The 25,645-nt window shown below is 40.2% G+C and overlaps 1 protein-coding gene across 2 annotated transcripts in view; it reads left to right on the forward strand.

The window, feature by feature from the left end:
* Positions 1 to 25,645, forward strand: part of ahcyl2b (adenosylhomocysteinase like 2b) — a gene marked incomplete at its 3' end in the record, with an annotated part of 44,894 nt that overhangs the window by 13,250 nt on the left and 5,999 nt on the right. The window contains exons 2-16 of one of the 2 annotated variants that reach the window (XM_079551305.1): positions 11,384 to 11,492; positions 14,656 to 14,799; positions 15,399 to 15,499; positions 15,882 to 15,984; positions 16,191 to 16,285; positions 17,453 to 17,559; positions 18,572 to 18,688; positions 18,835 to 18,898; positions 19,908 to 19,996; positions 20,098 to 20,168; positions 20,660 to 20,754; positions 21,559 to 21,657; positions 22,453 to 22,521; positions 22,620 to 22,698; positions 24,273 to 24,397. In XM_079551305.1, coding sequence (XP_079407431.1) covers positions 11,384 to 11,492; positions 14,656 to 14,799; positions 15,399 to 15,499; positions 15,882 to 15,984; positions 16,191 to 16,285; positions 17,453 to 17,559; positions 18,572 to 18,688; positions 18,835 to 18,898; positions 19,908 to 19,996; positions 20,098 to 20,168; positions 20,660 to 20,754; positions 21,559 to 21,657; positions 22,453 to 22,521; positions 22,620 to 22,698; positions 24,273 to 24,397 — 1,467 coding nt within the window. Of the gene's footprint in view, positions 1 to 11,383; positions 11,493 to 14,655; positions 14,800 to 15,398; positions 15,500 to 15,881; positions 15,985 to 16,190; positions 16,286 to 17,452; positions 17,560 to 18,571; positions 18,689 to 18,834; positions 18,899 to 19,907; positions 19,997 to 20,097; positions 20,169 to 20,659; positions 20,755 to 21,558; positions 21,658 to 22,452; positions 22,522 to 22,619; positions 22,699 to 24,272; positions 24,398 to 25,645 lie in introns of those variants that run through there. The other variant, XM_079551304.1, reaches the window with a different exon arrangement.

The following is a 25,645-nucleotide window of genomic DNA, read 5'->3' on the forward strand; positions in this document are numbered from 1 at the left end:
ATCGTTGAAAATCGATGTTTTAAAAGAATTCTGTAAGAAACGGGAACACAGTGTTATTGGGAAGAGAAAAAGAACTTGTGGCCCTTGCTAAACCAATAAATGAATAAACAGTTATTTACAGTTGAGTAAATAGATGTATTGGTTACAAATAGCATTACTAGTTAGCTATATCTGTCAAATTTACTAATTTAATCCATTTGCGACGATCTGGATCTTTCCTTTCAGTAGGAAATGTCATGAGTACGTAATATGGTGGCTCCATATACAACGCTGTGAGGTTCCTTATGCACTCGTGAATAGAGCAAAACTCTTCCATAGACTGATAAAACCCACGTGGACAGTCGCACTGCAATGGAGAATGAATGTGAACCTGGCATATCGCCGTAAAACCACTTCAAGCGACGTAATCGTCACTAAATAGCCGCTTGTTCTACTATGATAGCATAGTTTTAATGGGCTTTGTTGACACTGTGGGTAGGTGTGAACTTTGACCGGAACATTACCGCGCATTTGTACTGACAATGCTGATTTGGCTTATTAACATCCCAAAATATCGGCATCGGCCTTAGAAATACATTTAAATACTACTGCACGGTTTGAATGGGAAGATGCAGCCAAATACTTTTAAGGGATTCAAAACTCCTGAATTTACCTGATCCTCAAAGCAATAAGTGCAGAATGATGCCTTATTTGTTTACATAATTCAAGCGTAAAGACCTCCCTGTACTTGCTTGTTTCCACCTGAGTACCCCTGTTTTCCCCTTGTTTCACTTAATCTGGCTTTGTGCACTAGTTCACTTTGCTTGTAGGTTGTCGGGCTGTTTTTGGCTCTGTCCTGCAGTGTGTTCTGTTCCCTGTGCTCTGTGGTAGGATCTGCTCGCTGCTTCTGGCTGTTTGAGGACATAGATATCTTGGTTAAAATGTTTTCACTTTGTTTTTCCAGTTTAGGCTAAATGGTGCCCATACCTTACTTAAAGAACAAAACAAAAAGGTGTTTATTTGGTCAATCATAAAAATGTTTGCAGTTTTTTAATGACATCGCCACAGAACAGTGCACAGAAAAGGCTTAAAGGAACAGGCCACCGTTTTTTGCATACTGAGATATGTTCTAACCTTTGCTTAGACGAGTTGATGCATACCTGTCTGGTGTTTACCTGTGCGTTCAATCACTCAAAAACACCGAACATGTTGTTAGCATTTAGCCTCTCCTCCTGTCCTCATGGACCCAAAGTGAAGTTAGAAGTGACCAAGCTCTTTCCCTATCCCCAAAAACACTGGCCTATGCCTTTAAATAAAATGGCATTTTCAATCATTTCATTTTAGGAATGTGTATCACGTGAATTTCCATTGATAATTCCCTTTTTAATTTAACTATTCACTTTTACACAAAAAATGGTTTACCTCACACTTTTAAACGTCCGTCACTGTCCTGTTAGTCAACTGAGTTAAAGCTGAACATTTTTGAGAAATATGTTGCTGCAATTAGAATGGCAGTTTATGTTCCTAAATAAGATTGAGTGCACATTCACAATCCAGAGGCATTAAACCCCTGTATGGCGGCAGGCAGCGTGGCAGAGTTACAGCGCTCTTGCTTCAGAGCAAAAAGATTCCAGGTTTGATTCTTGGACAGTGTGGGCCATGTTCAGTGGTTGGTCTCTCAGTGGTTGGTTTCTTCCCAAACATGCTTAACCTCCGGCTAGGTAGTCCTGAACAATCTTGGATCTGTCCTTTTCATTAATTTGAATGATCCAACTTGAAATATCTGTGGTGCATTTCAGACCAAGTGCAGAGGTCTAAACTTAGGGTTTGCAGGTTTTTTGCCCCACTTACATATTTGTGCACCACAGAAGACGTTATATTTGATTTGATAATTGTTAACTATTAAAATGTTGTTTTTGATTCAAGTAAGTTTGATTCCAATTAACCTTGCTCTATAAGGTTGTAGCTCTCACAGTTGTATGCTGCTTCTAAAGGTTTTGTCGACACAGTACTGCACTGGTGTGTGAATGCATTATTCACTGCTGCGGATAAAAGCACATTTCGAATAATTAAAGGAAGTGGAGTACTGCACTGGCTCTACTATTTCCTTTAGACATCGATGGGTGTGAGAGTTGAATCTGAGGGCAGCCTGTCCCAGCCTGGCCTGGACCGTTTGATCTCGTCACAATTATGCAGTCAGCAATGTGGTGAAAAACAAAATGTGTGGCGCTATAAAAGAAGTGAAAATGCGTCAAGAAATAGCCTGCTTTGTCTGTGACTGTCTATTTTAGGTTGTTTGCCACACACTGAGCACCACCACGAACAGATGGATTGGTAAAACAAGCCTGCAAACCTTTGATGTGAAGTGCTTCTTAATGTCACACTTATTGTGAAACTGGGCCCTCTCCTTTTCCAGTCATAAAAATGCGTGAAGGAAGTATTCCGTGCGTGGGAGAGGAACAGGTCTGTCATGAGCCTCATGTGCTGTTGTCCAGTTGTTTTGAAGATAAAAAAAAATTGATTTGAAAAATGATTTTTTTTATAGGTGCATATGTCAAATGTTGTCAACTTAAAGAAGAACTAAGTAACTTGTTTACCTTAATAAACCCTTTCCCCAGTCCTCTGGGTGTAATACAAGTGTCTATCATTTCCCCCTGGTGTCTCTGGCCAGAAAACCACAATTGCAACTGCTGATCCCAGGTCCTGTTGTTTCCCTGTCCGCTATGGTCCACTATGGTCCGCTCTTGCCTACGGAGCCGCCGTCCTGACTGTTCCCTCGCTTTCAAGATATTGACAACATAAATATTTGCAAGAAATGTCACTTGAGACTTATAATCTTTAAACCAATGCCCGTAAACCTTTAGTTCACAGTTATGGCTCAATATACTTCATTAATGTTCACACTCCGCTAGCTGAATTCGCTCACACATTTTAATGGCGGTGTGGTTTGTTTGGTAGCCGAAATCAGGAGCCCGATTGACCCACGCATGTGCAGTCGAAATGGGCTTTCGGCTTATTATACCATGGTCTGGGTGAATACTCCATTCTTATTGGCTGGTGGGTGTCAGTTTAAAAAACTACTGCACCTAGTCCGGCAGCCTCACTCCGATTTCCAACCGAGTTAAGCCATAAGCCACGCCCCTGCAAAATCTGATTGGATGGCATGCCAAATGCAGCTTTTTCAGTTGGCTTTATTAAGTTTATATTGTTGTTTTACAAATGTTTAAAGTTAGGATTAAGGTTAGGGTTAAGGTTAGTGTTAGGAAAAAGTGTTTTAGAATTAGAACAATGTGGGGGGCGGGATCATAGATACAGACGGCATCTCTGGAATCGTCCATATATGGTCATGTTTGAAAACAGTTAAGGGGGAAAACAATTTTGAAAAAATCTAAACTTTCTCGAATTATTCAAAAACTACTTTAACATGTGCTGAATTAAGAATATAGTTTTCTAATAAATAAAAATACAAAGACATGCAGGGGAGCAAAGTGGTTCAACAGCCCATAAATACATAAATAACGGAGAATGCTAACATAATGCTACATGTTAGCATCGGGCTAATGCTAACGGTTAGCTAGCGCTAACTACAACTGCCGTTTTTTCACTTCTACTGAACAATCTGCTGTGAGAAAATATCCATATGGGCCCGATTTACAATGGACTTTATTTGTATGTGATAAATAAGTTGATATTCCACCAGAAAAATGGCTAAAAAGAGTGGAAAATTGAGTTTCCCTAAAGATTCTATTTTCCCCCTCGGCAAAGCCACGCCCCCTTCTATGACGAGATGCCGTCTGTATCTATGGCGTAACTGTGTAGGAAAGCGCCAACAGTTAAATCACATTCTATATCACCCCTCTGCAGCTGTTTCTATAGTAACAATAAACAATTGAGCTTGAACTAGCTTGAGGTAAAACGGATTAAAAAGTGAAATAACTTCTGCCGAGGACTTAAAAAAAAAAAAAAAAAAGCAAATGGGCCGCAATTAACAGTTGTTTGTGGGACCATGGTATAAGTGGGATAATGCACTCCGAAGGGTCCATTATCGGCAATGACTGGATGGACACCTCGTCGGGCATTATCCCTTACATAATAGTTATTAAAATGTAATCTTAATGAAACTAAAAAATCAACACATTTAGTTGTTTTTCCAAAAATGCATCCTGTAAATTAGTCTGGCTTCTTCCTAATCTTTTCCGGTTCAGTGAGGGAGGCCGTCGGGGGCAACATTAGGATTTAGCTTTGAGCATATCCAGATTTCTTTGTAGTGCTAAGCCGCTAACTTGTATCTGTTTGGCTCCCTGCACTTAAGACCTGTTTTATGCGATCACTCACTTTCTCAGCCTCTGGAAGCCTAAGCATAAATCTGTTAAAAGCCCCAGACAGGCTCATCCCAACACTGGCTGTGTGTGGTCTGTTTTTAGCTTCTGCTCTGTGGTGTAGCGCACTGGTTCACAACCTTTTTCATCTCGCGTACCCCTTGAGTCCCTCATATCTACTCAAACGTACCCCCTATTCTCTAAGGTGCAGCCAACTATTTACAACTACGTTTTGCTGAACTCAGTTTTATTATTTAGTTGTGTATTGTGTTGAAAAATGAAGCAAAAACACAATGAAATTCTAAGCTTTTACTGCAAATTATCATTAAAGATGTTTTCTTTTAAAATAGTATTGAAATACTGTTCAGTAACCCCTGTTGAGTGCTCGCGTACTCCCTGGGAAGCACAAATGTGAAGGCAAACAAGAGGTGAAAGAGGTTTGGTTTACTTAATTCTACATTTCTTTTTTTTATGTGTATTTTCTTTGAAAATATTTAAATGTTCAGTTTTCACATTATTTCATGCTTTGTTTCTCATTATTGATGTCACTATTGAAACATGAATCACTTGCGCTCAGTTAGTCAGTATTCACAGTATTCAAGTAACATTTTCTCCAAAAACTTTTCTACTCCTGAGTAAATACTTGGGCCCTACAGCATTTAATGGCTATTTTACACAGTCACACAGAGTCCAGTGACAGCAGGATTGAAGGCTATATATTTCTATATTTCTATATCTATTTGGACCAGGGGCGAATCTGAGCATACAGGGGGCGGGGCAATGTCGGGGAACCCCAGACTCAGATATTGTCAGAAATAGCATGGAAAAGCAGCTCATGTTTAAAATGTTTGTGAAGAATCCAGTAGATTAAACATATTTTTAAAATAATTTTGGGCCTAACTCCAACGTGTGCCACTTGAGGTGACTTGCCAACTATAGAGGGACTTGACCAAAGCTACGACTTGATTCAATGACCAATTGACTTGGACTTACTTGGGACTTGGACCTTCACGACTAGGACTTGACTCGAGACTTGCATTTAGTGACTTAGTCCCACCTCCTGGATTTTATTGCTTGTAATGCACAAACTATGCACTAGGGGGTTCTGCAGCACCCTGGGTTCCTAGGGTCTTTGCCTCCCTGCACACTTGGTCCCTCTCGATAATTGGTCATCCGGGTTGTGGAGTTGTTGCTTTGCGCTGCGTCTTGCAAGAGCCGCATTTGTTCGTGGGTTATTCGGTCAATCATTCAAGGTAGGTATGTCCTCTGTCACAGATACCCAAGAATTTGAAATGTACTACCTCGTTGCCGGTAGAGAGTGGAGGCCATTTGCTTGCCTTCTCTAACACTACCACTAATCCTACTCTGTTCCATAATCCAACTTTACAGCGAGTTGTTGAAACCAATATGATGCAGTTTGGCTTCGAGTTTAAACGGCCGGATTGTGTTAAAGGCCAAATTTAAAATTGACAAAGAGGAACCTCACATAGATGTTTATCGCTTTTTTGAAATATATTGAATGAACTTATTGGATTTATTGAATTTTGTCGAACTTGTTGACAACAAGTTTGACAAAATTAAACCAATCCAAGTTTGTCATTGTGAATCTATGCATTTTTAACCAAGTTACCTAGTTTTGAATGGCTATTTTTTTAATTTTCTGTTTGTTGTTTGTCTTTCTCTTGATATATGGTTCCACTTAAAATCAAATTCTTCAAATCTTGTGCCTGGCGCAAGGACAGCGCAAACTGTAAACGCTATAGTTGTCTTCCGAGTGGTGCTTTATGCCTGTGCCACTTGCGAGAGGGCGTTGCTTATAAAAAGAGAAGAGGCGTGGTTTATTTAGTTTACTATTTACTTAGTACTGCTTTAATGCGACCAAAACAAAAGCACATGTTTCATTAAATAAATATTTTGCTTACAAGCAGAAAATCTGCTGTATTGTATCAAAGTACGTTCTAGGGCAAAACAGTCCTGAACATTTTGCACTAGAAATTGTAGATCTTATTTCTATGAATCTATTTCTGAGCAAGTTTAAATAACACTTGTCCATTAAAGGTCTTCAGCATCTTGTTTGTTCTGGTTCTGTCGGAGCTTATCACCAGCAGTAGAGGCTTGGATCATGAGCCACAAGAACAGGCAAATTCCCATAGGATTTAATACACTTCACACTGTATTCAGTAACACTACCGTGCGCCTGTTCCTTAAGTCATTGCTGATATCATTATACAAAACGTTCAATTAGCATGTTTTACCACATACATTTGAAACTGACTGTTAAGGAAGTGAAATACTCAGTAAAAATGTAGTTACATCCATCAGATTGCGCCACCTATTGTGTTGCCTCGAGCTGTTAATGAAAAGGCCTTTACAGCTGAATTCTTAACTATTTCCCAACGCTTTCATTCCATTTCCTGATTCTCTTTGTTCTCAATGGACAATGGCTCTTGTCTTGTGCTGTGATGAAAGGCAATTTGGATGATGCTACCCAAATACACAATACAGACAACAGTCCCCGACTCCCCGCAGATGACTGAGCTCTCTGTCAACACCTTCCCGTCAAGGCGGCAATTACACACATTAGGTAGTGACTTCTTATAACCAGCAGAGTTAAAAATGATGAAAGATCAAATGTAATTTCTGTATATGCCTTCACTCAAGTCAAGCTGTTAATGCTATAAATGGCACAAGTTGTCCTCGCGATATTCCTGTGAAACAACCCAGCAGCTTAAGTACAGCTGCTTACAGTGCAGTACATCTTTACAATAGGCTTGTTGGTGATTGTGAGCTTGCTGAAATTGATTGAATAATGTATATATTTTTTTGCATGCCATTCCTTGGGACATGTCACTTTATTAAAAATGCAAACGTTGCCAGATAAATTAGGCAAAGCTAAAAGAAAATGACTGACATGTCTATTATTCTCACGTCATGTGTAGCTTGACATGGAGTTGCTGCTAATAGTAAACACTGGTCACACTCATGCCTGCTGGACCTGGTGAACTCCAGCAGCCTCTCGAATACGTCCCACTGACAGCTCCAGGGTCCAGGGCTCATCACATGACCTGCAGTGTTTGATCAGGATCCAGTTCCTTCCTGCTCTCGCTGCGCGCCATGTGAGGAAGATGCACCTCCTCTGGTCTGGACACACTTCAAAAGCTGCCTTTGAGAATAACATTTTGGACATCCTTATCATTTCAGCGTCTTTCTCAGAGATGGACAATGTCTACCAGATGACACCGAATTTTCTGTTTCGAAGATTTTCAAAATGATAATGCAAGTAGTGATGCAAGGCTCTTTTGTCAATGACGACAGACATTTAAAAAAGCCTTAAAACATACAGTGCAATCTTTGAAAATGGTATAAAGTGAGTGTTTGGGAGTGAATGTTTGCTGTTTAGAGTAGTTTTTGATTATTTGTGGAAATTTCAGCGAACTGCCTTATCTATCCCTCGTGCTTAGAATACAAGATTCATTCTTTGTTTATTTTTGTTGATGTCAAACTTGGCTTTGTGGCTTTTGATTAAAACGCTCCCCTGTGGCCTTTACTTACAAGTGAAAAGGTGATGAACAATGGTGTTAACAGATGAACATCAGTGGAGTGATATCTCTGCATTAAATTGAAAACTCTTTTTTTCTGCATTTATGGGACTTGTCTCAGCATCCAAGTGATTTTTGTTTTTCACTTTCGTGATTTTTCTCTAGATGTCTTGAATGAACTGCAAACAGCCGATGCATCCTGGTCTCTGCTGTTTAAGACCAATCTGTTACAGGGACGCAAATGCACAGTTTTTAAACATTGTTTAGAACTATTCTTGTAAAATACATGAAAGTTTCCCACCAGTGCCCCTTTGTTCAGATGTATACAGGTGTTTGTTGCACAAACCTCAGATATTGGCAGCTGCAGTTCTTTGCAGTGTTATTATTTAACTCCCCATTGAAATAATTGTTTTGTTTGTGTCATTAAAACAATGAACCTAAGCAGTCTGCCACTCTGTCATGTAGCTTTTTGAGTAGCATTGTTGCATGTTGCATCATTCAGTCTCATTAGGTTTGCTACTACGTCAATCTCTTTGACATTTCCTTCCTGTTTAGAGGGGCTTGTGTGTTATGAGTTCTGTCATAGTTCGTAATCTGGATAAAAGCTGTCTGAAGGCTTCATGACAGCCTTCTCCAGAGTTCAGACAGCTTCTGTCCTTAAGGGGGTGATGTTTGTATGAACTGGTCACGCACATGACCAGATTAGGATTTTCCTTTTGTGCTTGATTCAGCCTATTCTTGGATTAAAATAAGACAATATGGATTTCAAGGTCACACATTCATCTGTAGGTTAAGCTTTTGTTATTGTCACTGGCGACCCTATGATGAATAAAATGAATACTGTGGGTTTGTTCTTCAGCCATTGACTTATAGACTAAATTTCTATTGCATTTTGCATTTTCAACAGGATTGTAGTTGAGATGTTTTTCATTATGTTCCAACTGCATTTACTCAAATATGATTTGATTTGACTCCGGGGAATATTACACAGGGGCAAACAAAGTACTACAAATAAGAGATACATTCATTTTAGAAGAGTGAAGAGATTAACATATGATTTGTAACAAGCTGCCAGTGAATATATGGCACTCAATGTTTATCGTCAGTACATCTATTAGCATTTTCCCTTATTTTCTCTTTGTATAACTTTGAATTCTAGCAGAGGCAAACTGAGTTTCATTATATTTCATGTTTATTACAACTTGTGTGGTGTTTTAGGATAATGATTATGCACTTTTAGAACAAAGGGTTACTGTCATTTTTATGCCTGAGAGTTGACCGTATCTATTATCATAATATCGTTTATCACGATACTTTCCTGCCTCAATATATCGAACTTCAAATTTGTTATCGGGACAGGCCTATACAGCTCTATTCTGAAGAGATGACCAGGACCTCCAGCTCCACGAGTCGTAACGACTGCAAAGTATGGCCTAACCGTAGCTCAGCCTTTGCACAGACGGCCTTCTCATTCAAAGGCATCAAAGAATGGAACTCCCAGAGTCTGAAACTTTCCCTTGACCTGAAGGATTTCTCTTGCAATACAAGGAAAGTGCTATTGGAAAACCAGTCGAGTCATCTTAGATAACTGAATGTAAATATGACCTTTAGTGATGTTTTATTGTAGTAATTTTAGCAGGATTCGTTGTGGAATGATGGCTGTATCGGGTGAATGGCTGTATTTGAGTGGTTCAATACATTTTATATTGTACATTTTGTGCCCCAGGACTGCAGATGGAAACTAGCTTAAGCTAACTCTGGGGCAAAGCATCTTTAATTGATGTTTTTTGCACATTATCCCTGTTGAAATCAACTAAAGAAAACTAAATAATACACCAGGTATCACCTAAGTAATTATTTCTCTTCCCTGTCCATCCATGTTTGTTTTACTCTCAAAAGTTGACGCCAAATGCATAATCAATTAAAACAATGTATATTATTACCTCGGCCCCGGTTTGAATTTCTTTGGGCCACATAAGTATAAACCGTGTGTGCTTTAGCAGCTGCTCAGTGTTTATTTACTGGCAGTACCCCCTGTTCTGAGCCAGAGCGACCCTGGGGTTTTCTTGTCCGAAAACATTTCATAAGCCCTTTTTCTACACCTCACAGCCGCATCGAGCTCGCCAGCTGCCACCGCTGTCCCACGAACCTCAATGAAAGAATGACACTTTGAGGTTTAGCTTATTTAACATCTAACAATTTGGGGAAATGGAAGGATTGCTCCGTTACATTTGATGTTCTAAATGGTGCAATATTTACGCCCACACGCAACTCCAGATTGTAGCGAAGAGGTTGTTCAATGTCAAGTTAATTGTCCTCTCAGCTCACGGCCAATGAAAACCTGCTCATTTTCTTTTGAGCGCGTCCGCGTGGTGTTCAAGGAATGCTTTTAATGAATCTACAAAGAAAACCTGAGTAACACCGGCGTTCAAGGCCTTTTGCAAACTTTATTATCTCCAATATGAAGTGTAGAGAAGTGTGTGTGTGTGTGTGATATTGGGTGCACTTCTTTTGTTTGTAGGTCCAGTAATCATCTTCAGTTCTGACTTCTTAGGACACCTTTTGATTTTCAGTACTTAAAACCATTTTCTACTGAACATTGACCCGAGACAACTCTCCCTTTTAAACCATGATAAGCGTAAAAAAAACAAAAAACAGTAATTTTATGTTTTTGTTCCACTTGTTATCTCAGAAATGTCCACAGGCCACACACACTTGTAAACCTTGTACTAGCTTTGTCCTTGGTCCAGATAATGGCTCTTTTATCTCGGAAGTCGTACTGAACTAACTTTGTGCTACTTAAAGGGACTATACAGAGTTTAAAAGTGTTAAAATTATGTATTTTCCTCCCCCTACATGTTCCAGCCATGTCCTAAGGTGTAGAATGAGCCCAGACCTTAAATCCTGCACTGGCACTCAAAAAGGTGTTAATTCAGGTCCGAAGTGCCGTCATGCACGAGCCTAATATAGAAGCTGCAGTTACGCATAAGACCTGAGGTAGCAGTAGTGAGTATAAAATGGCTAACTTGCATCTAGCCCCTTTAAAGGGGCTGGGGCTAGATTCTGGTTAGCCATTTTATACTCACTACTGCCACATCAGGTCATACATGTAACTGCACCTTCAGAGTGACAGTGGAGGATTTTAGAGGTAGTTGTGGTGAATATGTCTGGGCTCATTCTACACATTAGGACATTGTTGAAATATGTAGAGGGAGGAAAATGCTTAATTTTAACATTTTTAAACTCTGTATAGTCCCTTTTAAGGGTTTTCTACGTGACATTAAAAGTCTTTAAATGAATTATGTCACAATAAAGGCCTTAAATGTCAAAACCTCTGGTCTAAAACTAATTCTCAAAGGTTTCCCCCTGATTCCCCCGTTTGATTGAACAAATCCTATGAAAGAAGTGTATGCATTTGTGGCATTAAGAATATAGTGTTGTCAAGTTTTTGTGATCATTCATTGTATAATGTCTATAAACTTTGTCTAACTTTTCTTTTTTTTATCTAGTTTTTAATATGAGCATTCTTCTTTTTTGTCTTTGCAGATCCAGTTTGCAGATCAGAAACAGGAGTTCAGCAAGAGACCCTCCAAAATCGGCCGACGTTCTCTGTCCCGATCCATCTCTCAGTCCTCCACAGACAGCTATAGCTCAGGTGAATACACAAGCTCATTTGCACACAGGTCACGCCATTTTAGGCATTACAACCACTTTTTACACAGCAGAAATATCATTATGAACATCAGACTGCATTTCAAGTCATGCAGTTTGGTTTAAGACGGGTAAAAATACCCAGCTGACAATCACAATAATTTGGCAAGTATATTGTTATTGTGCAGTGGTTTCCCCCACACAACATAGATTATACATTTAATTTTTTCAGATTTAATCATTTCATCCTCTCCGTGTCTTTACTTGATTGATCCTACTGCTCGTGCACCTCATTACTGTCTGTCCTTGACACTGTCTGCCCCTTCTTGCAAGTCACATAATGCGGTTCATGGGAAACCGGGGCCCAGGGTGTAGGATTAGCCGCTGGAAGTCTATTAAAGCCACAGACAGAGAAAGTCTGATTTACCATCACCATATCGCCATAGCAGCAGCGAACAGGTTATAAAGACACTCGCTTGAATAGATGGAACACGAAGAGCCTCACTCAGGCTTCAGACTCAATTAGGTTACCGTAAAAGCAATGTAGCCTTTCACGGTCGGACAAAGAAGAAAAGTGTAAAAATGTTTCTATAGTAACCAAGAGCAGGGATCGTCGGTGTTCCTCAAACTGGTACATGGACTTCTCTGTCTTGCCTTTTATTATTCATTTCAGAACAATAGCGCAGTCTTTATCCACTTATCATTGTTCAAACCTGGTGTAATCCAGATTAAAACCCAGATCAATACTGGATTAATTGTGGTTTTACTGGGGTTTAATCTTGATGAACAGTAGATTTAGTCAGTTTAGTGCTTCTGATTCGGAACATTATGGTCCAAATTGTAGAAAGCTTTGTCGGACTTTCACAAATGGGCAGATTCTATATTAGTTTTGGATTCTGGATGCGTAATGCATCATTGTCCAAATCCAGAATATTTCTCTACACTCTAAGAATTCAGTACACGTCTTTATTGTATACTGCTCGTTTGAACTTGACAAAGCATTTTTTTTGGCGACGTGTGTCGTGTAAACAAGCAGCAACCTCCCTCTCTCTTAGTACAGCTGCTTTTTTTTGTGCCTTTTTCTGCATTTGTGGTTTCTGTGTTCCACAATGTTTTACTGGTTGCTTTTGTACGTCTTTGCAGTAAAAATATCTGCTGAACCCAGAGAGTCCATAATGGCCCTGAAGAAGCAGCTTTTTAAAAGTAAATAAATGGCTATAGCTTATGAGCTAAAGACATTTGAGACCTACAAATTTCTTCTTCTCGAACACTGAAGAGGCACCAAGAGCCCCCACACCTGCAGCACAGTGGAGGCGTCACAAGAGGCACAACAGGAAACCGAAAAGGGACAAACAAGGATGTATCCGGGCGAGACTCACAGCTAAGCCACACTTGTCTTCTATTATTCTGGCTAAAGGATGTTCTCTGGAGAAACAGATGAAAACAGATGAACTGCTAAGCTCTTCCCAGAAGATGGTGAAAGACTGTTGTGGAGCGGAGGGAGCTGCACAGGAGGAAGAGGAAGGAGGAGGTAGAGGAGCTGACCAGTGCAGGACACCACGCTCAGGGCTAACACTAAGCACTTACTTACTTAACATACAAAGCTTTAGAAACTTGGCAGAGACTCAAACAGTTCTATTGTTGGTATTTTTGTTTGCGTTTTAGTCCGATTTTTGCTGTATAGATCCCCGATCCCACTTGTGGTTCCGGGGTCAATCACAGGCCACTGTCCCGCTCAGACCCAGCCAGTATATGGAGTGATGCGGTAATCCAAGCGGACAGCCCTGTAACCGGAGCCAGGACACGACGAGTAGGCAGATGTGAGGCAGATGGACAAACGCACTTTAATAATGGTCGGAGTTGTTGATGTGAGGCCGTGAACGGGGCGCTAAAAACGGCTGCAAACTCTGAGCCAAGTAATTATAGTCTTTCAGGGATTTACACTTGGCATAAACAGCGGTGAGTCAAAAAGGCATTTGAGCGCCCCACCAGTCGCCCGATGACCTGCTCGTAATGTCTGTTTACACCTTGTAGCTTTAATCATCATAATAGTCATAATAAAAATAACACCTTGCACATGGCGCCTGCACAGTGGGTGAAGTGTCTTGCCCAAGGATTTACAACAAATACAAGACTTCTACCACTGGCAGCTCCCATGCTTTAAACATAATTGTATATAAAAAATCATTACCAGTTTCTCCATTACATTTGACTTTTCAATCGTTTCACTGATGTACATTTATGGCAAGCAGCTGTCTGACCATAAGTTAACCATATGACTCAAAACTTTCTGTTTTGGTTGTGGCTGACAGGCTTTATGTGGTATTTTTGACATTTTTTCCATGCTTGTGAATGATGGACACACTGGCTTGAAGATGTTGAATGTACCAAATCAAGGAAACTCTTGACATGTCCATTCAATAAAGGACTTTTAACTAAGTCAGAGTGCCTCAGATCACTTTTTTTTCCCTCTGCTCATCAAGTTTTATACCTGATCTCTGAAGAGCACCTGCGCCTACTTTTTTGGACCTACTGATGCACTCACTTTTTTCTGTTTTTCATGGAAACTCTTGTTGTTAAATTTCCCTTCGCTTGTGTCTCATACTTGCCTATTTCCTTTTTAGTGTTGAATTGTAGTACAGAGCACAGCTTGTTCTTAAGTACAGCGAAGTTACCGAGCCTGGCACATTACCGGGTAGTGCTGACTGCTTAGGCCCGGTCACTTAAATGAGTTGGAGGAGAACGAACCGTAAAACGTGCAGCGCGACAAAGGAATGTACGAGTGACTCCAAAAGGAACCAGTCTGTTCTGGTGCCTTTTATACCAGGTACGATGAGTTGGCTGCACTCATTGCCTGAATGTTATGCGGCAGTCGTCCAGAGTGGATACACGCACATTTTTTTGCCGTACTGCTTGTGGCTGGGGTGTTGTTGCAAAGTACAATATTTGTTTTGCTGTGACAAATACGATTCATCTATTCTTCAGGGGCCTGCCACGATAGCCATGTAGATTAAGCAAATCATTCATGTGCATTGTTTTGGATGGTTGCAAATGTTAAACTAAATTGGTAAATAAAATGAAATGGCTATAATTTCATACATCCTAGCTTTCACGTACTAGAGATTTTTGATTGCTGCGGGTAATGAAGTCTTTTCTTTTCTCCTCAGCGGCCTCATACACGGACAGCTCTGATGATGAGACGTCTCCTCGGGACAAACAGCAGAAAAACTCAAAGGGCAACGGAGACTTCTGCATCAAGAACATCAAACAGGCTGAATTTGGGCGCAGAGAGATCGAGATCGCAGAGCAAGGTTTGTGGTGTTTAGATTTTCAGTACATGTGGATCAACTGCTGCAGAGTCTTCAGAGACACTTATTACTAGAGTTTTGTTCCAGTTAAGTCCTAGTTTCTGCTCGTGCCACAAATGCTAAAAAATGACACTGTTAATTTTCATAGACAATATATTAGCGCTGATATCTCCAGGACCGACAGTGATCGAGACTTTTTTGCATTGGAAAGAGCAAAGTCGGGGCAGAGAGAATTCAATTGCTGAGTTTTGACCTCCGCTATTGTATTTTGGATCACCACGCAACATGACCTGGCTAGCAACAGTATGCAAATGCTAACCGCAGCGTGCTAATGTCAACGGAAACTAATCAAAACTGGGACAGAAATGATTGAATTACCTAAAATAATAAAATAAAGTTGGATTGGCCAAGTTTTGGTTTTATTGAAGTTATTATAAACCAGACATTTTGAAAAATCGTCCAAGAATGTCGATTGAAAATATCGCCGAGCATATCGGCATCGGCCTTTTAGAAAGACCCAAATCGGTCAACCTCTTTACTTATTATCCTCAGCACTTGTAATCTGCACAGCTAATCTTGTTGTTTACCAATATTTTCCGCAGAGATGCCAGCTTTGATGGCACTGAGGAAGAGAGCTCAGGGGGAGAAGCCCTTGGCTGGTGCCAAAGTGGTCGGCTGTACCCACATCACTGCACAGACTGCTGTAAGTTTACACACAAAAATGGATTTATTGTCTGCATAGTGATAATGTTAACATGTTGGACATTTCTTTTAACTGAAAAGGGTTTTTACATTTGTTTAAGCTGAATAAATGGCTTTGACTAAGGCACAGATGTATTGTTACTCAGTGTACTTGCATGTGCTGTTTAATCGCAAACTTTGATTATATATAATGATGAATTTATCTTCATAACAAGTATTGCTAGACATTGGGCCTTTACTATTTGTCATCCACTTGAAACCTCTGGGGCCAGGACTCCCCTGTAAAAGAGACTCTTAATCTCAGTGGGACTTTCCCGGTTAAATAAAGGTCAATGAAAAAAAATAAAAACAATCCTGCTCTAATGCTGTCCGTGTCTCTCCAGGTCCTGATGGAGACTCTGTCGGCTCTGGGCGCCCAGTGCCGATGGGCCGCCTGCAACATCTACTCCACTCAGAACGAAGTGGCAGCTGCTCTGGCCGAGGGAGGTAAGACCCGCTGGGTGACACCTGCCCTCATATCCTCCGTCACGAGAGCTGCTTAAAGATGTGCGAACAGTGTTATACAAGGGCTTTGACATTCTCATTTCCGAACAACAAGAGTTTCATAAGTCTAGAGAAGGCTGGCTACCTCACTGCTATTTTTGATTATTTTTACTGTTGTGCTATATAAAATGCATATCTTTTTATTTTAGGTTTCAGTGTCTTTGCGTGGAAGGGGGAGTCAGAGGATGACTTCTGGTGGTGCATTGATCGCTGCGTCAATGTTGAAGGCTGGCAGCCCAACATGGTGAGACCCACAGAATAAAATTTGTACATTTGTAAATATATTAATGGAAAACCCCTTGAGATGCACAGGGGGTCAGTTTAAAATGTATTCATATCACACATTTGTAATACTGTACGGTTAAAAAGTGCTGCACATATTTATGACAATGCAATAAAAGAGAAATAAATTGTTGGTTACCACACTGTAAGATTAATACACGTCAGGGCGTTTCAAAAACTTAGCTCTTGAGAACAGTCTCTTGTCAGCAGTGAACATTATCAAACAAAAGTGATTTCAAAGAAAGAACTGCGGTCAACATCAGCGGGCAGAGGCCGAAGAAAGAGGAAAGAAACCTGCCAGAATATACAGGGTAATGCAAAAAGAATAAACCGATTTCATGACTCATTGCTTCAGGAAATAAAGGTCGAGTTTTCTATTGCTTTTCCTTATTAAATATTGCATAATGGAATCGGTCACACTTGAATTACCTTGTACATGGAAGATCAGTATTTGTGGTACCAGTAAAATGCATACATGCCTTATCATTGTACCATGCTGTGAGTTAAGGAAGTTTTCATACCTCTCCTGTGTGGAAGTCGGAAACCGAAAATGCTCATAGTATTATTTTCCCATTCTTTAAAGTTGACATGTTATGCCTCACCGTTTTAATTTTGAGTGGTGTAATGAGTGCGGAACGGCTCAGGACCGATACAATGTTGGATTATGGGCTTAAATAATGGGGAGGACAATTTGTGGTTTTAACAATGACGCAAATGTATCCAGGAAGTACAGAACGAAGTGCTGACACCGTAGAAGAAGAAACCGCTACATTTACCAGCTTTGCCTGACGATTAACTGTGTGAATGAAGTGAACTGCTACTCCAGGTCTGTCTTTGACAAGGGAACAACGCTAAAACATAAAATCTACACTCATTTGTAAAGAGGCCAATGTTTTTATCACCTGTAATGAAAATAAATGACCTCAGAAAGAGCACAACTATGACTGGAGAAAGACACTAGACATTTAACCTATAGAAAAGTAATATCAGACTAATATTGAATAAATGAATAATTATGAATCTTTCTGATGCTTTACGTTATTGGGGATGTATTAAATTAGTGTCTTCCTTAATGCTGTATTCAGTGTTTTCACCTCTTGACGCCTCTCGTTTTTGTCTTTCACTTCAGATTTTGGATGATGGAGGAGACCTCACCCACTGGATCTACAAGAAATACCCAAACATGTTCAAAAAGATCAAGGGCATCGTAGAGGAGAGCGTTACTGGGGTGCACAGGTACAAACTGTGCCATATCATTTCACTGTCTTCTGTCTGTAGCCCCCGCGTCATTATGTGACTCTACTCTCTGCTCAAAATTAAAGAGAAGCTTAATCTTACATAATATAGATTTAATCACAGTGAGAGTCAATGTTATACAATTGAAGAATGTAGCTGCTGAATGTTTTGTATGGCGCCGGCTCCATCTACTGGTCAAGGTCGGTTAATGGTTTGCCGTTACAAGTTCAAAGAAGAACACATACATGACACAGGGATTACATTAGCAAAACTGAAATTATGAATTAAATATCACAAGTTAAATAAAAAATGAATTAATGCTACTAACTAATAGGGCTGGGACGATCCACTTATGTCACGATCGGATACATGTCACAATACTCGGGCAGATCCAATACATATTGCAATATAGTAAGATATTATGACAAGTCGTATGTTTACCTTAAAATGTGTCAAAAGTCATGTGTCTAAAGTTATAAACCAAATGCCATTTGACATTTACTGAAGCGTTAAGGTTGAAAAGTGCATTAACACAAAAAGTAACAAAGTGCTGTAGCTGTCACTGGAAAACAAAGGATTGTCTGGTAAAAATGCTTCCAAACAATAGCATTGAAAGTGTTGCGATACTTGAAAAAGTATCGTTTCTTGGTTTTGCAGAACAAAGTATTGCGATCAAGTCCGATCCGATATTTTGTCCCAGCCCTACTAACTAGTAAGTATTAGTATTACTAGTAATCGTCCAAAAGAGCCTCTTGAATCGGAGAATGAATGTCTTCAATTCTAAAAACAGCCAGTTCAGGTGTTGACTCTGCTACACATCAATAATTCTAATTACATGCAATACATTTTTCGCTGATGTTTCTGTCTTTCCACAAAATTTACAGTTTCTCTAAGTGTTGTATAGAGCAATAATTCTACTTCAGAAATGGGTGTTTGTTTCTCCAGACTATGTTCTTGTAAACTCTTGCAATGATAATAAAAGGTGTTGCCTTTTTGTCTTGTTGGTGTGTAGGTTGTACCAGTTGTCCAAGGCCGGAAAGCTGTGTGTTCCTGCCATGAATGTGAACGACTCTGTGACGAAGCAGAAGTTTGACAATCTTTACTGCTGCAGGGAGTCCATCCTCGACGGGTGCGTCCTCTCTTTGTCCTCATTAAAACATGAATCACTGTATGTTTGTCTGATACATTTAGCAATTCAGGGCATTTGCAGCCTCTTAACTAATGTTGGTAATGATGTGACCAGTGGTGATGTGAACACTGTGTTTCTGTTTATAGCCTCAAAAGAACTACTGATGTCATGTTCGGAGGCAAGCAGGTGGTGGTGTGTGGATACGGAGAGGTAAGAGTTAAATATTCGACAATGTTATGGCTACATACACATCTGAACTAACTTAACTATTATGAGATGACACTGCCTGACCAAAAAAAGAGCCACACCCTCTATTTTGTAGGGTCACCTTCAGCTTTGATTACAGCATTTTCATTTCATTCATGTATTAATTTATTTGAATGGGACAGTGCATATTAATGAACGGACAACTAGTGCTGTAAATATACCGGATTTAGCTCAAGGCTAATTTCCATCCGCAGTCCCATGAGGTAAAAAACGAGAAAATACAAAATATAAAACACATAAGCCAAAACACACAGCAGTACATTACAGATATAACAGGCAAGGACAAAAACTACACAAAACATAAAGTGCATCTCTTTCATACGCCACTCCCCTCGTCCCCCCACTCACACACCTGTACCTGCAAATATTTAAAAATATGTTCCTGTCTAATGCCTCTTAATGGTTACACCTTTGTTGGCAAAGAAGCCATTTTTTCAGTTGTCTCTTAAATGAAACGTAGGTGCTGCTTTCTCTAACTGTCATAGGTAGAGTGTTCCAACTCGAGCAAGCCTTAATGGAAAGCACGTTTTGAGAAAACGTGCACCTCCGAAACTGTACTTCACAGTCCCCCCCAACTGTTGATCGAGTGCTGGTCTCACCATTTTTTTTTTTTAATAAATTCCCTAAGAGGAGGTGGGGCCAGGTCATGTAGGATTCTACATTGTGGCATTGTTTCAATAATTTTCCCCCAAGATGTATTGATCCCAAAGATTCTCAATGAGGTTAAGATCTGGAGTCCATGTGTGAAAATGATGTCTTGCGCTCCCTGAACCACTCTTTCACATTGTGAGCCAGATGAATCCTGGCATTGTCATCTTGGAATATACCCGTGCCATCAAGGAAGAAGGCACTTTTTGTTCAGGCAGTGTAAACAGAACATAATGGTTGACTCTCGTCTTGCATGAGAACGATTATGTTTTGTCTTCACCTTCAAACTACTTTCTCTGCTCAGGTTGGAAAAGGCTGCTGTGCTGCTCTCAAAGCCATGGGCTCCATCGTGTACGTCACAGAAATCGACCCAATCTGTGCCTTACAGGCCTGGTATGTTGTAGTGTGTGAATTGTGTGCACTATTTCCCTAGAATATATAGAAAGACAAACCTGTCAACTCGCGGCCTCTGCATTTTTGTCATTGAACTAAAGCATGGACGGCTTCAGACTGGTGAAACTCAATGAAGTCATCAGACAAGTGGACATAGTCATCACTTGCACGGGTCAGTCTACAAACTTTCATCCATGATCCACTATGGGTTACTTTAGTTCTATGAGACTTCGATAGACACTACAGAGGACAGCAAAGCACACCGATCTGATTTTACTTTGAGCCAATTTATGAGGAAATGTGTGTGGCAGTTTGATTTGTTGATTGGTAGATAGATGGATAGACTGATTCATAGACATACACATGCCGGTATATGGAAGACACAGTTAGTCATCATGCAAAATCGTTTCGAGATTTCTTGATAATATAACCTTTTCTAACACAGGACTCCAGAGTGACTCCAAATGCATGTGCATCTGGAAATGTGATGGCTTCGATATAGTGTTTTTGATTGCACCTACGGGTGTTGTAGAGCTGAGGTTTTTTTCTTTTTCTATTCATTTAACGATTTTTACTGTTTGGGTACAGTACTAGGCTTTCCTCACACATACACACACACTCGCATATAAAATAAATGATCTCACATCAAATTCTTTGTTTCAGGAAACAAGAATGTGGTGGTGAGAGAAAACCTCGACCGAATGAAGAATGGCTGCATTGTCTGCAATATGGGACACTCAAACACTGAGATCGATGTGGTCAGTTTTTCCTTTTTCCCGCTGTCATGGTAACAGCCCTTATACGTAAGGCTTGTTAAGTGTGACATCACACACAATAATAAGATACTTCCGGGTCCAAACAGTTGACAGTCCCATACATGAACACAGCAAAAAACACAACTTTATCTGAATCTTCTGCTGAAAAACAACAGATAAAACTGTTTTACACCTAATTAGAATAATTTCTCCAGGCAAAAGGATGTTTAACATTTAAAATAAGCCTTTGTGTATTGAAAAAATAATTTGACACTTAATGTCAGAAAAGACTTACTAAAGAAAATCCAGAGTAAATGTGATATTTCTTTGTGATCAGATGTTTTAAACACATTGTAGTCGGCTCTACAGTGAATAAGGCTATAGATCCATTGGACCTGGAAGCAGATGGCATCATCACTTTAACAAGCATTATTGTCTGTAATTTATTTCCTAGTGTGAGCCTATCACAAGCAGATTTATGGTGATTATATTCTGGCATTTCAGCTGCTCTGGCAGGGATTTTCAGTTAGTTTATTGAAATACTACACCACCTGCTCAAAACTTGAGGCGCAGCACTTTCCAAACGGTGAGCTGGCAAAAAGTGGCAAACTTGGGGCTGCAAGTGTAATCACGGATCCTCACACAAAGAGAGGTTCTAGCAAAACCCAAGTTGATAATTCTTATTGATCCAAGTTCTACACAGTGTTTAATATAAAAAGAACAAATTACAATGAAAAGAGATATTTCATTTATTGTCTGGCATATGTATAGATCAGAAGCCTGTATGATGCGTTGTCAATCCCTTAGGCCAGCCTGCGGACTCCAGAGCTGACCTGGGAGAGAGTGCGCTCACAGGTGGACCATGTGATCTGGCCCGACGGCAAGAGGATAGTCCTGCTGGCAGAGGTACACACTACAATACACTACAATACACTGCAATACACTACAACAGTGAGAGACGTGATTATGAAGAGGCAGCGACAGAATGAGAGCAGCCTGACGAAGTTTAAACCAAACATTTGCTTCTAAGTTTGAACTATTGTTCGCTTATTTGCTCCACGCTGTCCCAAAATAGTACAACTGAAATAGAAATGTCAAGTTATTTCAGTGTAAAGGATGCGTCAGTTGCTGTATTTTACATAATAATGGCTCAGACCGGTAAGATTAGGTTATTTTATTAAAGAATTACAGTATTTGTAATTATGTATTTATCAACTGGTCACACAAGATTTCATTCTGTCCAGTGTTTCATTCATTTTTCACCATGTGCTTGTTTTGATAACGGGCAAGTCAACCATCGTTACAGTTTTGAATAATGATTTAGACAGTTCTTGACCCAATTGTTGACCCAAAAAGTTTTCTTTGCTCAATTATTTGACCTTTCTCAAACAAACCAACATCTTCTCCACGACCACAGGATGGATCTTTTCCACAAGGTTGTTGAGGAAATGAGAAACTTCATTTTATGATTCAGAGTTTCCCCTGAAAGTTTCCCAGGCTGTTCTTACCTATTTCCTTAGTTAAACCGGGGCTTTTTATGGCTCATTTGTGAACTTCAATTGTAATAAAGCTAACTTTTTGTAATAGTCACTACTTTCGTCCATTCATTTGGTGTATTCATGATTCAAAGTAACAGCTCGTATTTTAGAGTATAGTCAACAGAAAATATAAAAAGGATAATCACTGTTTTCTGTTGTGCAGGGCCGACTGTTGAACCTCAGCTGTTCCACTGTGCCAACATTTGTGCTCTCCATCACCGCCACCACTCAGGTACAAACCACCTGCTTTTATCTCTGATGTAAACAATGAAATGCACCTTCTCTTCAGATGTGCCGCTAAATAAATACAACTGTTCTGTGTGTGTGCAGGCACTCGCTCTGATAGAGCTGTACAATGCCCCTGAGGGTCGCTACAAACAGGACGTCTACCTGCTGCCCAAGAAGATGGGTATGATTCTTTTTTTCGGTCATCGATTGACGAAACCTAACCATAAAACTACAGACTCAATACGGGAGACAGTAAAATCCTGCTCTGTCCAAGACGTATGCACAGAAACGAATGCGTGAAAGTAGAATGTGTACTTGGTATTTAAAAGCCAATTGTGTGCTTTCATTTCAAACTTTAGCCCCTTAACCCAAATCTAAAAGCTTCTGGAAAGAAAGAGTCAAAATAGCGGCGACGTAAACAAGGATGAAGATGCAACAAAAAAGCAACCAGGAAGTGACAAAAATGTGACAAAAAGCAAAAGCAATGAAAAAGCAACAGAAAAAGCGTCAATAACACAACCAAAAAACATGACAAAAACCCAACAAAAAAGGCGACAAAAAATGTATTTAAAAAAAAGGAACAAACATAACAAAAAAGCATCAATAACAAAAACCAAGAACACAGCAAATGAAGAAGGGTCAAAAACGCAACCAAAAAGTTTCAAAAACATGACCAAAAAAAGCGTAAAAAATCCGCCAAAGTGCCTTCAACGTGATAACAACATAATGAAAAATCTTAGCTCACTTTTGTAGGTCTTAGCTTTCAAATGAGGCGTTACACTGGCCTATATGCTGTAAACTCTCCAGTAAAGAATCTTTCGGATTAGGTTGTCCATGAGGATAGATAAAAATGGGCAGGAGGCTGGATGTCTTATGCAGGAAAAGTTTATTTACCATCGGTAAGGGACCCGGAGGCATTAATTTGAGACATTACGCTAGTCTTATCATTCAAGTCTGTCTATGCTTCCACAGAAGAGGGACAAGTACCCTGTCGTGCCTGAGGTTAGGCGCCTGAGCACCACAGTCAAGGCTATGAAAGAGATAGTACGACTTAATTTTATACTCTAACAGATAGATTATCCACTAAAACGAAATGAAATGCAGGGCAAATGACACCAGTGAGACAAATCGCCCGCAGAAAGCCTCCGGGCTGGTTTCTCTTTCTCTCGACTGCACGGTGTTATTTGGTGGAGATTTGAGCAAAGCGTCATGCTCGACTGGTTCCTGCGTGCCCGTAGTCACATGCCAAGTGCAACAGTCCACGGGGGTTGCCTGCCATACTGCCGGTCTTTGCTCCTATGGGGAAGAACCGGTGCCCTGTGAACGGTGTAGGAATCTGACAAATGTAGGTCAGTCTGTCAGCGTTGGCCGCAGATGCACAGCACGTAAAGAACTGGGGGAACTGACGAAGAATGTAGTGGCATGGCATGGAAAAAAGCCAGGAAGGAAAGTGTGAAAAACATGCAAAGGATACATTGATCTATGCACATTTTGTCTTTGTCATGTTTAAAGGTTTTTGGGGGGAACAAAAAATGGCACTCTAATATAGATGACTTGGACAGCAGTTAAAATTAAACAAGACTGAACAGAAAAGACGCAAAGAAGTAAAAAAAAAAAGAAAAAAAAGGCAATTATATAAATACTGAGAGGCTGTGGTGCGTCCCGCGGTGGCTCAGCTCCTTCATTCATTTTAATGAATAATTATCCTCCGCTGCTTCCTGAATGCTGAAACATGTCCTCTTTCTTTCACTGCAGACGAGTACGTGGCCAGTCTACATCTCCCCACGTTTGATGCACATTTGACAGAGCTGAGTGACGAACAGGCCAAGTATCTGGGTTTGAACAAGAACGGGCCTTTCAAGCCAAACTACTATAGGTAAAAGAACACGCACTGCTCTTTTTGTGAAATGCATGGCTGCGCTTTAAAGGAACAGGCCACCGTTTTTCCACACTGAGATGTGTTCATGTGTACCTGTCTGGTCTTTACACGCGTGCTCAGTCACGCAAAAAGACGAAAAGAAAAAGATGTTGTTTGCATTTAGCCTCTCCCAGCATATTATATGGACCCAAACGGTGGTGAAGTTAGAAGCGACCAAGCTCTTCCACGTTTTTCCTATTTAAATACGGTTACGCGAGTAGTTACATGATCCAAGTGTAGTTACACAAAATGAAACGGGTCGATTTTCTAAGCGGATATAAAGTGGTACTATATTGTAAGGCTTAATAACACCTTAGGAGCACTTCGATGTCCAGGCAGTAATTTCTTTCACTCCTAAAGGTTTCTGAAGATATTACTGCTATCACTCTAATTCATAACACCATCACTAACACCGGATGATTTTTACCTGAGATAATACACCTGATAAAAGTGCTTGTCGTCAAAATCTATCAAAACATGACAATACATGACATATTTGAGTCGTGTTCTTTTATATTAAACTGTGTCATGTCTAATAAAATGAAAGAAAAACATCATGAGGGGACAATATAAAAATGATCCAAAATGGAATTTGGGAACAAAAAAATTCCTAAAAAATGTGACGCTTCCCTGGTGAAGGCTCAGTATCCTTGGCACACAAACAGCCACAGGAGAGAGAAGCAAAATATGTCATATTTTAAATGGGTATAAATGACCAGCTGACTAAAATCAGCTGACTCAAAACCGTAACATCGAGAGGCTTCCGTACCACTGCAGCGCTCAAGTTTTTGGTGAAGTCAGTACGCCAGATATTCAACCTTTATTCTAAAACTAGCGACTTGATCTGAATTGAGGATATTGTACGACACGCTCTTATGTCGGCGCTATCCCATGGTGGTTTATTAAGGTGGAAGCCGACTACGATTTGGAAGAGTTTGCGCGCTCACCGCGCACAGGCGAACTAGCCAGCTGTCAGCAACTTACGCTACAGCTGATCCAACAAACAGCTGATAGCGAGCGAAACCGGCGAAAATGCCACCAAAGAGAACACCCTCGGCTGAGGAGTTCGAGGATATTAAAAGGTTACTGGATATTCTTACTGAGGATGTTTCTTCAGTAAAACAACAGCAAAGGGAGATTCTGGCGCTAGTCAAAGAAGTAAAGGCTTTACGTGGTATCATCGAGGAGAAAGACAAGCGTATCACGTCTC

This window comes from Gobius niger (assembly GCF_951799975.1).
Source record: "Gobius niger genome assembly, chromosome: 2".
Classification (NCBI taxonomy): Eukaryota; Metazoa; Chordata; class Actinopteri; order Gobiiformes; family Gobiidae; genus Gobius; species Gobius niger.